The sequence below is a fragment of the Ahaetulla prasina genome, chromosome 4 (assembly GCF_028640845.1).
Source record: "Ahaetulla prasina isolate Xishuangbanna chromosome 4, ASM2864084v1, whole genome shotgun sequence".
Classification (NCBI taxonomy): Eukaryota; Metazoa; Chordata; class Lepidosauria; order Squamata; family Colubridae; genus Ahaetulla; species Ahaetulla prasina.
In genome coordinates, this window is record NC_080542.1 from 49,114,718 (window position 1) to 49,128,774 (window position 14,057).

A 14,057-nucleotide genomic window follows, 5' to 3' on the forward strand; every position below is an offset into this window, starting at 1 on the left:
GACTTCAACTCCCAGAATTCCTCAGCCAGCAAAGCTCAGCCAGCAAAGTCCATAAATCTGAAAGTTGCCAAGGCTGGAGACCCCTGGTTTCCAACCTTATTAAACAGCTGAAATAGCTGAAAAAAAACTTAGAAATTTTAATTTTAGAATAAAAAGGTAAAGGTTTCCCCTCGCACATAGGTGCTAGTCGTTGCCGACTCTAGGGGGCGGTGCTCATCTCCATTTCAAAGCTGAAGAGCCAGCGCTGTCTGAAGACATCTCCGTGGTCATGTGGCCGGCATGACTCAATGCCAAAGGCGCACGGAATGCTGTTACCTTCCCACCAAAGGTGGTCCCTATTTTTTCTACTTGCATTTTTACAGGCTTTCGAAACTGCTAGGTTGGCAGAAGCTGGGACAAGTAACGGGAGCTCACCCCATTACACGGCAGCAGTAGGGATTCGAACCACCGAGCTGCCAACCTTTCCATCAACAAGCTCAACGTCCTAGCCCCTGAGCCACCGTGTCCCCTGAATTTTAGAATACGTATGCTAAATAGGGATAGAAATTGCAACTTGTTACTATTAGGTTAAAAGTAATATATAGCCTACTATTAGGCTATATATGATGAATGCTGCTGCGAGCATGAGAAAATGTTGTTCTATTCTAAATACAGTACTAACCCTTCAGTAAAATAGGGCTGTGATTTATCTTGTTCTTCCAAGATGTTAGACACAAGTCCATATAGATCTGTTTCACTGCCATAGTCATTTCTTTCTGTTTGAATCCTGAGGACAAATAAAGTATAGTGAATTGTTGCTTATCATCCAAATTCTATTATCTTTGATCTTTTTAATTGTATAGTCTGTACTTATGATATAATGAATTCAGAACTACAACCTATTTCACCAAGTTCCTTCTTACATAGCATAACTAATTTTTCTCTATATTTCTCTGTCTGGTAGGAAACTCTGCTAGCTTCCTACCAGATAACAGCTGATAAAAATGTATTTCCCAACCAAATCATGATCTGAATCACACATAATTTTATATCAATTCACATTTTAATACCATACAATTAAGAACTTCCATAATCCAAATATATCCAAACTGCTATTGCTGGAGGAAATCTCCAATGATTTAACAATTTGTCAGCCTTGCAGTCATCTGATAATATGTAAACTTTACATTGATGAAATTTATTTATTTTATAGTACTCTGCTAAGATGACAGCTGTTCAGCAGTGCAACTTGTGAAATTACAGAATACTGTATCACCATTTTTATTGCTGTACTTAAATTATTACTTATTCAGAGCAAATACATCCACATTAAAAATATAAAACTGATGTAATTTTCAAAAGCAAAAACAAGTGTCACGAGTTAAATTAAAAAAAAACCTCTAATATTCTATGGGTTGGAAAGGCCAAAACCACACCTTTTTTATAAATACAGTTAATAATGCCAGAATTTTCCCAAGGAAAATTCCAAAATTCAGGCTCAGATGATTTTACAATTATAAAATTTTATATAATTTTATAAAACTCAGACCCCTCAAAATCATTCTTTTAAAATGTTGTTGCCAGCATTCCCTAAATATTCACACAACTTCTTTTGTAAAGATAGAAAATGCAAGAGATTCTTTCTCTCTTCAATTGACTTATCAGACTTTATCATTTAGATGAATAAAATGATCAGCCAGAGTAGAATACAGTACAACATAAGGCGATATGGTGAAATATACAGTTGTAATTCTTAAATTATTATCTTGCTATTAGAAGACGAGAGACATTTGAAGGCTCTGATTTTTACATCTACTATCACTGTATTTCTGTTTTTTAAAAAAAGATAATCAAAAGCAAATAGGTTTACAGAATGGAATAGGATGACATAACATGATTTGGATAACATGACTTTTTAGTTTCTCTATTGTCAGGTTTAATTTTTCCTCATCCTTCTTTTAAAAAAAATAAATAAATCCAGAGTTAGTACCAGGAGAGTATTTGAAATTTTATTCATTCTAAAAAGTTAAATATATGCTATAAATTAGGGGCAAAAATAAAAATGCTCTGTGCAGAAAGATTGCTGCACGTTAGAAACAATCCCAACATAAGTCTTATGCCAGAAAGCAAAACAAATTTCAAAGTTCATTTAATTCTTAAATCATATACCTGTTCTTTACATTAATTTGAGAATTTGGAGGTTGTTTATTATCATCTGCATAAGTGGACCATGGGACGTAGAAAAGAGAAGAGTCATTGTGGTTTAAACATTCAGTGGTTGTAGAAAGTGAAGTACTGTAAGTCTGCCGTAAGTCTACATTCTCTTCATTCTGTATTTTAAAGAAGAAAAAAGATAATATATAAAGCAATATACAAAGCAGTACTTTTCTTAACTTACAAAATAAATTTTATAGTTAATTTCCAGTATTGAGGTTAAGCAGGTTATAAAGAGAAAAAGAACCATCAGGCTTGTTTGCTTAATACTAGGAAGTTAGATTTATGCAAATGCATGAAGCTAGACATTGTTTCTCAATTCAATTTAATTTGATTTCAAGGCAAAATTGTTTCATGATCTTACCAAGCCACAACAACGAACAATTCACTTAACAACATAACAATTCACATTTCAATAAATACTCAACATTTTACATTTTATAATTTCATGTTTTTAACAAACAACATAACATATTATCTTATTTTCAAATTAATCCAAGCATTGGAAGAAAAAATTATCAGAATTGTTCTTGTATTATATTAACTAATGTAAGCAGGAAATAGAAAGTGAAGTTCAACTTCCAGAGCATATAAAAAATTAAAAATGCAGTTTATTTGGATTTCACTTGTCAATAAAGCACTGAAAATATAAATCATTCTTTATATTTTATTCCCTCACAACTAAAAATGATTTCTATATCATCACAATGTAAATCCATCCTGTAGTAAACTGGATGTCCAAAGAGTCTTAACATAGGAGTAATAAATATACCAAACAATGGAATAATATGTACAGCACTGCTGTTAGTTAAAAAGGAACATTTTCTGAAGTAATGCAATAGTGTGATGTAGCTACCTATTATTTTTGTGATTATCTCAGAGGTAACACTTTTAGGACTATTTTTGAAAATCTAAGCATGTATATGTGATTTATTGTATTTTCCAAGATCAATAAAGGACCAAGGTACAAGCCTTCCTTCAATTGCTGCCTTCAGTGGCAATCATTACATGAGACTACCTGTTTCCATCCCAATCACCCATTATATAAGTTAACAGTTAGGACCTACTGCCCTTTTTTCCAATCGTTTCTCCCAGGTACTTTCCCTGAAGTCTCATGTCATTTAAACTGAAGGCTATCAAGTACGGCAAAATATTTTAAAGTTTTTAATTAACAAATGATTAAATAGTCATGCAAATGAAATGTTAACATATATTAGTATGTATACAACAATTTCAAGAGGAAAATATCTTATATCAACAAACATCTCTGCTTCCTGGCTTCCCAAGTTTATATTTATTTGCTTCAATGTGCTATTGCTTCTTTTGGAAAACACCAAACTTCTGTATATACCTGTAACATCTCTTGTTTTAATTAAAAAAAAACATGACAGGGTAGCATACTGAAACTACCATTCCCAAGCACAGTAGTGTATATATTTTTATGTCTGTAGGCTCAGCAGATTCTACAAAGGCATCCCATAGAAAATAAAACACAACAACATTTTCAGCCCTATGCTTTGTCTGGAAGTTTATTAACCTGACCAGTAAAACAAATTACCAGTATGTTAAGATGATAGAGAACATCTGTATATACTCCTCTTATATATTTAGCCTCTAGGTTGAGTATATACTGAGGAATGCTGAGTTTGAAGGTGAGCATGGTTTTAAAGCTGGAAGAAGAAACATCAATAATTTGCTATGATGCCACTATTCTGACAGCTAAAAAATGCAAATGACCTGCAACATCTAGTCATGAAAGTCAAAGAATATGGTAAAAAAAATTACCATAATTACCAAGACTAAGATTATATATTTTAAAAATAATCTGCCTTGTATAGCCCCCTACAATAATAGACGGCAAGTAAATAACAAACAAATTCTGCCTTTTAGAATCAACCATCAAAAGAATTAGCAATGAAAGAAAGATCAAATAAGGAAGATATAGGAATAGGAATATAACAACAAATAAGAGGAAACAGAGAAAATGCAGTTTGTAGGAATGAAATTGTGTACACTGTTATTTATATGTATATATGTAAATAAATTAATATTAGACTTGTATGTATAAATGATACATTGAAATAAGGGAGAAAAAATTGATAAGTAAGGAATGTTTAACCATTGCGAAACTGTTTGAAAGAAATTATTGTTTAAAGAGTCTTTTTTTTGAAACAATGTTTAATAAATATATATATATATATATATAGGTCTTTGGTTGTTCGGGTTTTCTCCCGTGTAAAATTGGAAGTGTCTTGGCGACGTTTCGACGAAGTCTCATTCGTCATCTTCAGGCTTCAGCTTCGTGCTTCTGGGAGCAATGTGTGATCGCAGCTGTTTCTTCCTTTTAACTGCTAGTGGGGGTTTGAACTGATTGGGTGGGAGCTTGGCTGTGCTCTGATTGGATGGGGTTTTTTCTGTGCTCTGATTGGCTGGGGGTGTGTCCTGTGTTGGTGGGGGCTTGGTTGTGCTCAGTCTGGTCTGTGCTGCAGGGGGATTTGAGCTGGTGAGCTGCATAGCTGTTGTTTGGCTTTGTGGTCGTGCTACATCTTCATAGTGGGTCTGCTGCATGAATGGATTGGAGGGGTTTGAAATGGCTAATGTTGCAGCTGCGGTCTGGCTTCTGGTCCTTGGTCGTGCTTCATGATCAGTGTGGGTTTGGGTCTGCTTTCTGGGTGGATGTGCGGTGGTGACATCCTGTGTGGACCTTGTGAGTGTGGGTCTGGTGTCATTCCTCGTGTTAGGGACTCGTTTGTCAATAAGAGCAGGTTTCCAAATGGCTGGTAGGCGGGAGGTGTCATCTCGTTTGTTCATGCTGTGTGGGCGTTTTTCTATCTCAATGGCTTCTCTGATTATTCTGTTGTTAAAGTGTTCAGTTTTGGCGATAGTTCTGGTCTTTTAAAGTCAATATCATGTCCTGTGACTTTAAAGTGTTGGACCAGGAAGAAGTTGGTTCCTCTTTTGAATGAGTTCTTGTGTTCTTCAATGCGTGCACTTATTCTTCTGTTGGTTTGTCCAATGTATGTGGTGGGGCAGGCGGTGCATGGGATTTCATATACTCCTTGATTTTCTAACTCAATTTTGTCTTTGGGGTTTCTTAGGATGGTGGATATTTTTCTGTTTGTGCAGAATGCTGTCTTGATGTTGTGTTTGTGGAGGATCTTGCTGATTCTGTCTGTGGTGCCTTTTATATATGGGAGGAGGGCTGTGCTGTTTTCTTGTTCTCTCTCTTGGATTTTAGTGGGGGTTTCTTTTTGGATTAGTTTGGTAATCTTATTTCTCTGGAATCCATTGGATGTTAGTACGTTAGTGAGAGTGTCTAGTTCAGGTTTTAGGTGTTGTTCATCAGCTAAGCATTTTGTTCTGGAGATGAGTGTCTTGGCTACGGAGTTGATCTGTGCTGCGTGGTGGTGTGAGTGCGTGCAGATAGCGGTTTGTGTGTGTTTTCTTCTGGTAGATGGTGTGTCCTAGGGAGCCATTGGGTTTCTGTAGACTAAGACATCCAGGAAGGAAGTTGGTTATTAACTTCTGTTTCCATGGTGAACTGTATTTTGGGGTGTAGGCTATTGAGGTGTGTGAGGAAGTTGTCAAGTTTTTCTTTCCCGTGTGGCCAGATTATGAAGGTGTCGTCTACATATCTGAGCCAGAGTTTGGGTTTGTGATCCGATTTTTCTAGAGCTTGGGTTTCAAAGTGTTCCATGTAGAGATTGGCAATGACAGGTGAGAGGGGTGATCCCATGGGTGCTCCTTCTGCTTGTTTGTATTTTTGTCCATTATAGATGAAGTATGTGTTGGATAGGCAGTGGTTGGTCAGATCTAGGATGTGCTTGGGGGGGGGGGATTCCAGAGAAATAAGATTACCAAACTAATCCAAAAAGAACCCCCCACTAAAATCCAAGACAGAGAACAAGAAAACGACACAGCCCTCCTCCCATATATAAAAGGCACCACAGACAGAATCAGCAAGATCCTCCACAAACACAACATCAAGACAGCATTCTGCACAAACAGAAAAGTATCCACCATCCTAAGAAACCCCAAAGACAAAATTGAGTTAGAAAATCAAGGAGTATATGAAATCCCATGCACCGCCTGCCCCACCACATACATTGGACAAACCAACAGAAGAATAAGTGCACGCATTGAAGAACACAAGAATTCATTCAAAAAAGAGGAACCAACTTCTTCCCTGGTCCAACACTTTAAAGTCACAGGACATGATATTGACTTTAAAAGACCAGAACTATCGCCAAAACTGAACACTTTAACAACAGAATAATCAGAGAAGCCATTGAGATAGAAAACGCCCACACAGCATGAACAAACGAGATGACACCTCCGCCTACCAGCCATTTGGAAACCCGCCTTATTGACAAACGAGTCCCTAACACGAGGAATGACACCAGACCCACACTCACAAGGTCCACACAGGATGTCACCACCGCACATCCACCCAGAAAGCAGACCCAAACCCACACTGATCATGAAGCACGACCAAGGACCAGAAGCCAGACCGCAGCTGCAACATTAGCCATTTCAAACCCCTCCAATCCATTCATGCAGCAGACTGACACCCACTATGAAGATGTAGCACGACCACAAAGCCAAACAACAGCTATGCAGCTCACCAGCTCAAATCCCCCTGCAGCACAGACTAGACTGAGCACAACCAAGCCCCCACCAACACAGGACACACCCCCAGCCAATCAGAGCACAGAAAAAACCCCATCCAATCAGAGCACAGCCAAGCTCCCACCCAATCAGTTCAAACCCCCACTAGCAGTTAAAAGGAAGAAACAGCTGCGATCACACATTGCTCCCAGAAGCACGAAGCTGAAGCCTGAAGATGACGAATGAGACTTCGTCGAAACGTCGCCAAGACACTTCCAATTTTACACGGGAGAAAACCCGAACAACCAAAGACCTATATACAAACACCCGTGAAAACCTCAGAAAACAAATATATATATATATAATATATAAGAATTAGCAACGAAGAAATATTCCCCAGACAAGCACTTGGTAGAGTAATAATAAAGATCTTGGAAAAGCTATTTGGATGCCATGTTCCGTCTATACTTACAAAAATCCCTACTCACAGTCATTCATGCCCTAGTCACTTCCCGTCTTGATACTGCAACATACTCTACATGGGGCTGCCCTTGAAGAGCATCTGGAAGCTCCAGTTGGTGCAAAATGCAGCAACCTGCATGGTTTTGTGCAGACCTAAGTGTGCACATGTATCACCTCACCGAAGGGTGGGAGCTGCATTGGTTGCCAATTTGCTTCCAGGTACAATTCAAGATTAAACCCTTCATGACTTGGGACCAGGTTATCTGAGAGACTGTGTCTTGCCGGTCACATCTACCCGACTCACTAGAGTGGGGAGGCAAGGAATGTTGCAGGACCCATCCCCTAGATACACTTGGTGGGACCCAGAACGGCCTTTTCTCTAGTGGCTCCCTCTCTGTAACATCATTCCCCTAGAGATTAGAATGGCCCCCGCTCTAACACTCTTCCGGAAAGCACTGAACACCTGGTTCTGCCAGCGGGCCTGGGGAACCGAGAGTAGGATGGAGCCCATTAAATGGCTTGCGTGATATGCTGTCGCCGGGGTGGGGGCTCTTATATTATTATATTATTTTATTTTCTTCTATTAGCTTTATTTTTTACATATGTTTTTATATTCCTGTAAACCACCTTGAATAACCATGTGCGAATATGCAGCTATATACATTTTCTAAATAAACAAAATAAAAATAAAAATGTTGCTGGCAATTGTTTTCTATGGAAGTGAAAACTGGGATTTGAAAAACAAGATAGTAAGGGTACCGATGCTATTGAATTTAAATGTCAAACAAGTTTATCCAAAGTTTTCATTTGAGGCATAAATAAGGGTCAAATTATTATATTAAATGATCAAGCTTTCTGGAGAATACTGAGAAAAATAAAATAAAAGAGAAGAGGGTGACCAAGAGCAAGATGGATGGATTCAATTAAACAATGATACATGCGCCACAAGAAAATCAACCAGGTTGAGAACAAATCAGGAACAAAATTGTTAAAAGTGAAGAGCTGGTCATTAATAATCACTATATAGAATAGAATAGAATAGAATAGAATAGAATAGAATAGAATAGAATAGAATAGAATAGAATAGGAATTCTTTATTGGCCAAGTGTGATTGGACACATAAGGAATTTGTCTTTGATGCATATGCTCTCAGTGTACATAATCATAATAATCAGTAGTGAGGGCTAGAAGTAATATTTTGTTTGCCCTTGGTAAATGATCTGAATGAATCTCTAGCCAGTTGCTTTTGGAAAATTCAAATCTGGGCATGAAATCAATAGACATGTAGGATAAATAGCCCTCCAAATGTACCTGAATTAGAATTTTCAGTACCCTTAATTAGCATGACACTTTCTGAATTTCAGATTTGAAGTTCAGAAATATCTTGGTTCACAGTAGCAAGTTGGTACTGTTGCCTTGCTCTTGATCAACCAATACTCATTCACAGATAAATCATTTTAGTAGTCCTCAATCAGAATGGGCCAATTGACCATGGCAACTCACCAGGGACAATTCAACAATTCAATTTAATTATTTAAAATATTTTTTAAATTTATTTTTGTCATTCAGATTTCATTTTGTCCCTCCTTTGGCATCCTTTCTTTAATGATTCTATTCTACAATTTCTTTGATATTACTGTAACTCTTGTCCCATGGCGAGTTAGCTATGGTGAGCTGTCCCACAGCAAGTTGGCCATATTAAGTTGTCTAGACCTGTCCTCAACTTACATAATTAATTTAGTGACTGTTCAAAGTTACAACAGTACTGAAAAGAAATGACTTATGACCATTTTTCACATTTATATTTGTTGCAGCATCCTCACTGTCCCATGATCAAAATTCGGATGCCTGGCAATTTGCATGTATTCGTAATAGTTGCAGTGTCCTAGGATCATGTGATCCAATCGTGGGTTGCTACCAGTTCGTCCCAGTTCGAGTGAATCAGTAGAAGTAGCGGCAGGAGGCTTTGCCCATCTGCCTGAACATCATCAAATACGATCTGTGCATGCACAGAAATGGCACACACACAAGTGTGCGAGCGCGAGTAAACCGGTAGCAAAGGTAAGTGAAACCCACTCCTGATGTGATTACCGTTTACAACCTTCTGCCAAGCAAAGTCCATGGGAAAGCCAGATTTACTAAACAATTGTGTTACTAACTTAACTGCAGGATTCACTTAAAAACTGTCTTGCTTAGCAATAGAAATTTGGGCTCAATTGTGATCCTAAATCAAGGACTACCTGTAATAGAGTAAATTCATTATTATATGGCCAAAGACCTAAAACATAAAATACAACCAAAAACTGGAACAAGATTACACAAAAACATCTGAATTTGGAGTAACATCTGTCATGGGTCCACTGGATCCTGTGATTTCTTCATCATGCTAAACTACCACAAACAATAATATGTTCTTAATACATTTTTGCTGTTATAGCATTGTATTGGAAAGTACCATATTTCTGAATTATGAAAATGACAGAATAAAGTACTATTAAAAATGTTTATTAATTTCGGTATAAATGCCATACTGGTTTGAAAGCAATTTAGTCAGGGCCTCAGCAACACATAGATGAGTGAGGAGGCGTGGCCAGCGTCGCGACGAAACAGTCGCTCATCCAGATAGCTCCAGGGTGAGCGCCGAAATCCCCTCAAAATGGGGATCTGTTGCGGACCATAGCTGCCTTGTAGTGGCAGCGAAGAATGGGGGAGCTGCCAGAGCGACCAGGAGGCAGCAAACTCCCTGCAGCCCTGGTCTTTTTCCCCTGACCCATCGGGGAGGAATGGCAACCGCCATCAGCTGCTACAAAGTCGGAGACGGCCACAAGAATCAGGCAGGAGAAAGAAGCATTCTTACAGAACAGAATGTTGAAGTCGGGTGAGTTGTCATCAGCTCACGGAGAAATAATGCTTTTAAAATATGCACAAGCATTGAAGAAATTTGGAACCAGCGGCTAAATTTAATGGAAATTGAAAATGGAAGGAAATAAATTAAAGGATACCCTAAATTCTGAAGGAGAGGGCTTGGAATGGAAGTCTAGAGCCCTAATTAACAGAAAGAATCAATTTAAAGAATACCTAAACTTTGAAAAGAGAGGGCTTGCAATGAAGTTAAGAGCCCTAATTAAACAAGAAAGGAAAATAAACACCCTTTAATTAAGTATGCTTTGAGACCCCTGGAAGTTTTGATAGACTATTCAAGATACAAAAGAAATAAGAAAAAGGAGTTAAAGCAGTGGTTCTCAACCTGTGGGTCGGGACCCCGTTGGGAGTCGAATGACGATTTGCCAGGGGTCGCCTAAGACCATCGGAAATATGGGAAGTATACTTGCGAGTCGAAGAATCGCGCTCCAATGGTTGACTCCATAAGCCAGCTGCAGGCTCTTCAAATCGCTAGCCGAATTCGGCTTCAGGCGCGATGAATTAAAAAAGAGAGAAATCTTTACTCTGATGTCTCCCTCTCAAGCCACCTGCAATCACTCCCAATCGCTAGCCTAATCTGGCTTCAGGCGCGATAAACTTGATAGTGGAGAAGTCTCCACTTTAATGCATCCATCCCCAAGGCAATTGCAAGCAGTTCAGATCGCTAGCCAATACAGCTTCAGGCGCGATAAAGTCAAAACGAAAATAATTTTATGGTTGGGGTCGCCATATCATAGGGAATTGTATTAAAGGGGTCGCCACATCGTGGGGAATTGTATTAAAGGGGTCACCACATCGTGGGGAATTGTATTAAAGGGGTCGCAGCACTATAAAGGTTGAGAACCACTGAGTTAAAGGGAATCCTATTTTGACTTTAATGGAATACCTCAAATCCCTCTATCCTCTGAAACTTGGGATTAGAAGAAATTTAAAGAAATTATTAAAATGGGATAAGATTTGGAAAAAGGAAAACAAGCGGAGACAAAGGGAAGGCATGGTTTATCTTTACAGAAATAAAATGGACACTGTGTTAATTGCGACTAATTCAAAAGATACTTAAAGAGAGAAGAAAAATGAAAGTAAGAAATTGTTTTTGAGATCTTAAGATAATTTCAATGTGATTTTAGGATGCATTTAAAAAAAGATTCTGGACTAGAAAATTGATTTTTATGATTTAAAATACTTAAGAATAAGAAGAAACTTAATTGTCACCTAAAATGGCTACTTAGTTACTTGTGGTCTGTAACTGTATTAAAGAGTGACATCTAGAGGCAGGGGAAGAAATGTAAGAGTCAAATAGCTCTTGTTTTAGGACTATTCCCAAGAAGATTGATATGTTGTTGTGATGGCACGACAGCTTTAAGAAAGGATTCTGGATGGCTGCCTTTAGATTGAAGAACTAAGCAGAGAACTTTGTTATCTAAACAAGAATACAAGTGATAACTATGGAATAACAAGACTTTGGACAAGAAAGTTAGTTTCTATGATTTAAAATTTTTAAGAATATTGTTACTTATGATCTGCAACTGCATTAAACAGTGATTTCTAGAGGCAGAGGAAGAATGCAAGAATCGAACAGTCTTTGTGATTTCAGGACTATTCCCATGAAGGTGGATAGGTTGGTGTGATCATACGACAGCTTTAAGAAAGGATCCTGAATGGCTGCTCTCAGATCTATAATAAGGAATTTAACAGAGAATTATATATTTATGCAAGAGTACAAGTGACAATTATAGAATAACTATTAATGATGTTTTGGGGAATGAGGGAAAGACTACAGATTAAAATGGGGAAAGAGGGAAATGAGTGTTAAAAGAATTTATATCCATATAATCCATATTTTTTTCTTTCCTTTTTTTTTAAGAATATGTAAGGGATTTAAAATGATTAGTGATAGGGAATAGTCGAATACAATAAGGGAATTATTGGGAGAAACAAGAAGTACTTACCCCTTTTAATTCTAAGTTGTTGTTTATTTTTATTGAGAACTGATGATATGGAAATTTTTTAAGCATATGTTTAAGGCAGAGGAAGTTGATAGGAGGGAATAGTCTTTTGATTTCAGGACTACTCCTAAGTAAGATGGAAATGTCTATATGATTTCAAGGTAGCTTTAAGAAAGGGTTTTTAGATGGTCTGACCTCTGATTAAAAGCAATATAGAAATATGTTTAAATTTGTGAAATTTAAGAAGTTAACAGAAGAATTATTAATGATGTTTTGGGGAATTAAAATTTGGGGACTAGACTTCACTTAAACATTAACAGGATAGAATACAATTTTTTATTAGATATGTGCAAATAACTATTAATTTTAAGAAGGAGAAGAAAATATATTGTATAGAATACAATGGGGGATGAAATTTGAAATACGCTTAAGAATGTACCTGACTGATAATCTGTTCACAATGATTTTTTTTACTATTATGTTTATAAAAAATAAAAAACTTTTTGCAAAAAAAAAAAAACAAGACATAGATGAGCAATCACTTTGTAAGTCCCAACACTTTACTCCAAGTTCCTGGGACAAATAATGCAAAGGTATTTTCCATTCAAATGAAGAAACAAATATATTGTTCAAGTAGTGAAAATTTAGAGGCTTTTTTTAACTCATTTTTATTCATAATTTATCAAATATATTACACTGAATTCTCATTTAGTTTTCGTAGAAGCAGAAAAAACACACAGAAGAGCAAAACATAGAATTAAAAAAACAAAGTAAAGAAAGGATATGTCATTTGACCCATTCTTCCCTATATCTTCTGAATCTCACAAGAGACTATATAGACAATCCTTTTTTCTGATACAGAAGCATGGCAAGGATAGCTGAGTAAACAATGTATAAACCATACTAAAATATCATTAATTTATTTTGGGGCATGGGCTACACATCTGTTTTCATTGACGAAGAATCGTAGGATGTTGAAATGAATTTTTAGAAACAGTAGAAGTCTGTTACCTCTGCTTAAGGTTTTGGGATAGGATTTTTAAAAACATATGTATGTTAAGCCTAACAAAATCTTGCTTTTTAAAATTTCCCTCTGAAAATAAATGGAAAACTATTTATATTTACGCTTTGTTGAAAAAAATGGCATTGTTCTGCTATAAAAAAACCTGCAAAAACAGGGTGCCAGAGTCATATGATTGATGAGCTGCCCATACTGTTGGAGATTATTCTGTTATCATCCCAATATTGAATTCACTCATGAACTATTTCATAATGCATTTTAAATATGAAGTTTATTTTAAAGTCAATATAATAGGACCATATACTGTCATACATGCTTCAATGTGGTTACTCACTAAAATGTTTTTAAAGTAAAATTATCTTTTAAAAAACTGACTGAACCTGCAATTTGTAGCAATCATAGAAGGAACTGCAACCTGTCATGATAACGTTATTGAACACATCCGTCAGTCTTCCACTGGATTCTGTACTATTCAAATAGCGGCTGGTACCTCTGAAAGCTACTTTAGGCTGGTATAAAATAATGAAAGTAGAAAGACAATTAATTCACATCTTAATTGTTTGCTTTACATTAAAAAAATTGGGTAAGTACATTTCTATATGCTGGCTTTCCGGGAATCACCCCAATAAAAATATTGCTCTACATTATTTTTTTTTTTGCATTACAGAATTATGTTCAAAAAGATTTGGAAAGAATTGCACAATAGTATCTGCATCTCCAACTTGGATTTCTGAGTTTTAAAACTCAAAGGTTTGATTAGTTAGCAAAATGAATAGCTAAAGTCTAGATATTTATTCAAATTCCCAGACATAACTTTAAATATAAATGAGCCAAACCAAAAGAAAAATTTAGATTCCTCCACTGAGAATAGTTGGGCCATTTGGAAAAACATGACTAGAAAACCA

The 14,057-nt window shown here is 36.7% G+C and overlaps 1 protein-coding gene across 6 annotated transcripts in view; it reads right to left on the bottom strand.

Moving 5' to 3' along the window:
- MEIOC (meiosis specific with coiled-coil domain) overlaps nucleotides 1-14,057 on the bottom strand; it is a 32,417-nt gene that overhangs the window by 17,361 nt on the left and 999 nt on the right. For 5 of the 6 annotated variants that reach the window (XM_058181641.1, XM_058181642.1, XM_058181643.1 and 2 more), the window contains exons 2-4: nucleotides 13,533-13,661; nucleotides 2,149-2,309; nucleotides 662-766 (exon numbers count right to left, since the gene is read on the bottom strand). In XM_058181641.1, coding sequence (XP_058037624.1) covers nucleotides 662-766; nucleotides 2,149-2,309; nucleotides 13,533-13,574 — 308 coding nt within the window. In that variant the 5' untranslated portion in view covers nucleotides 13,575-13,661. Of the gene's footprint in view, nucleotides 1-95; nucleotides 767-2,148; nucleotides 2,310-13,532; nucleotides 13,662-14,057 lie in introns of those variants that run through there. The other variant, XM_058181647.1, reaches the window with a different exon arrangement.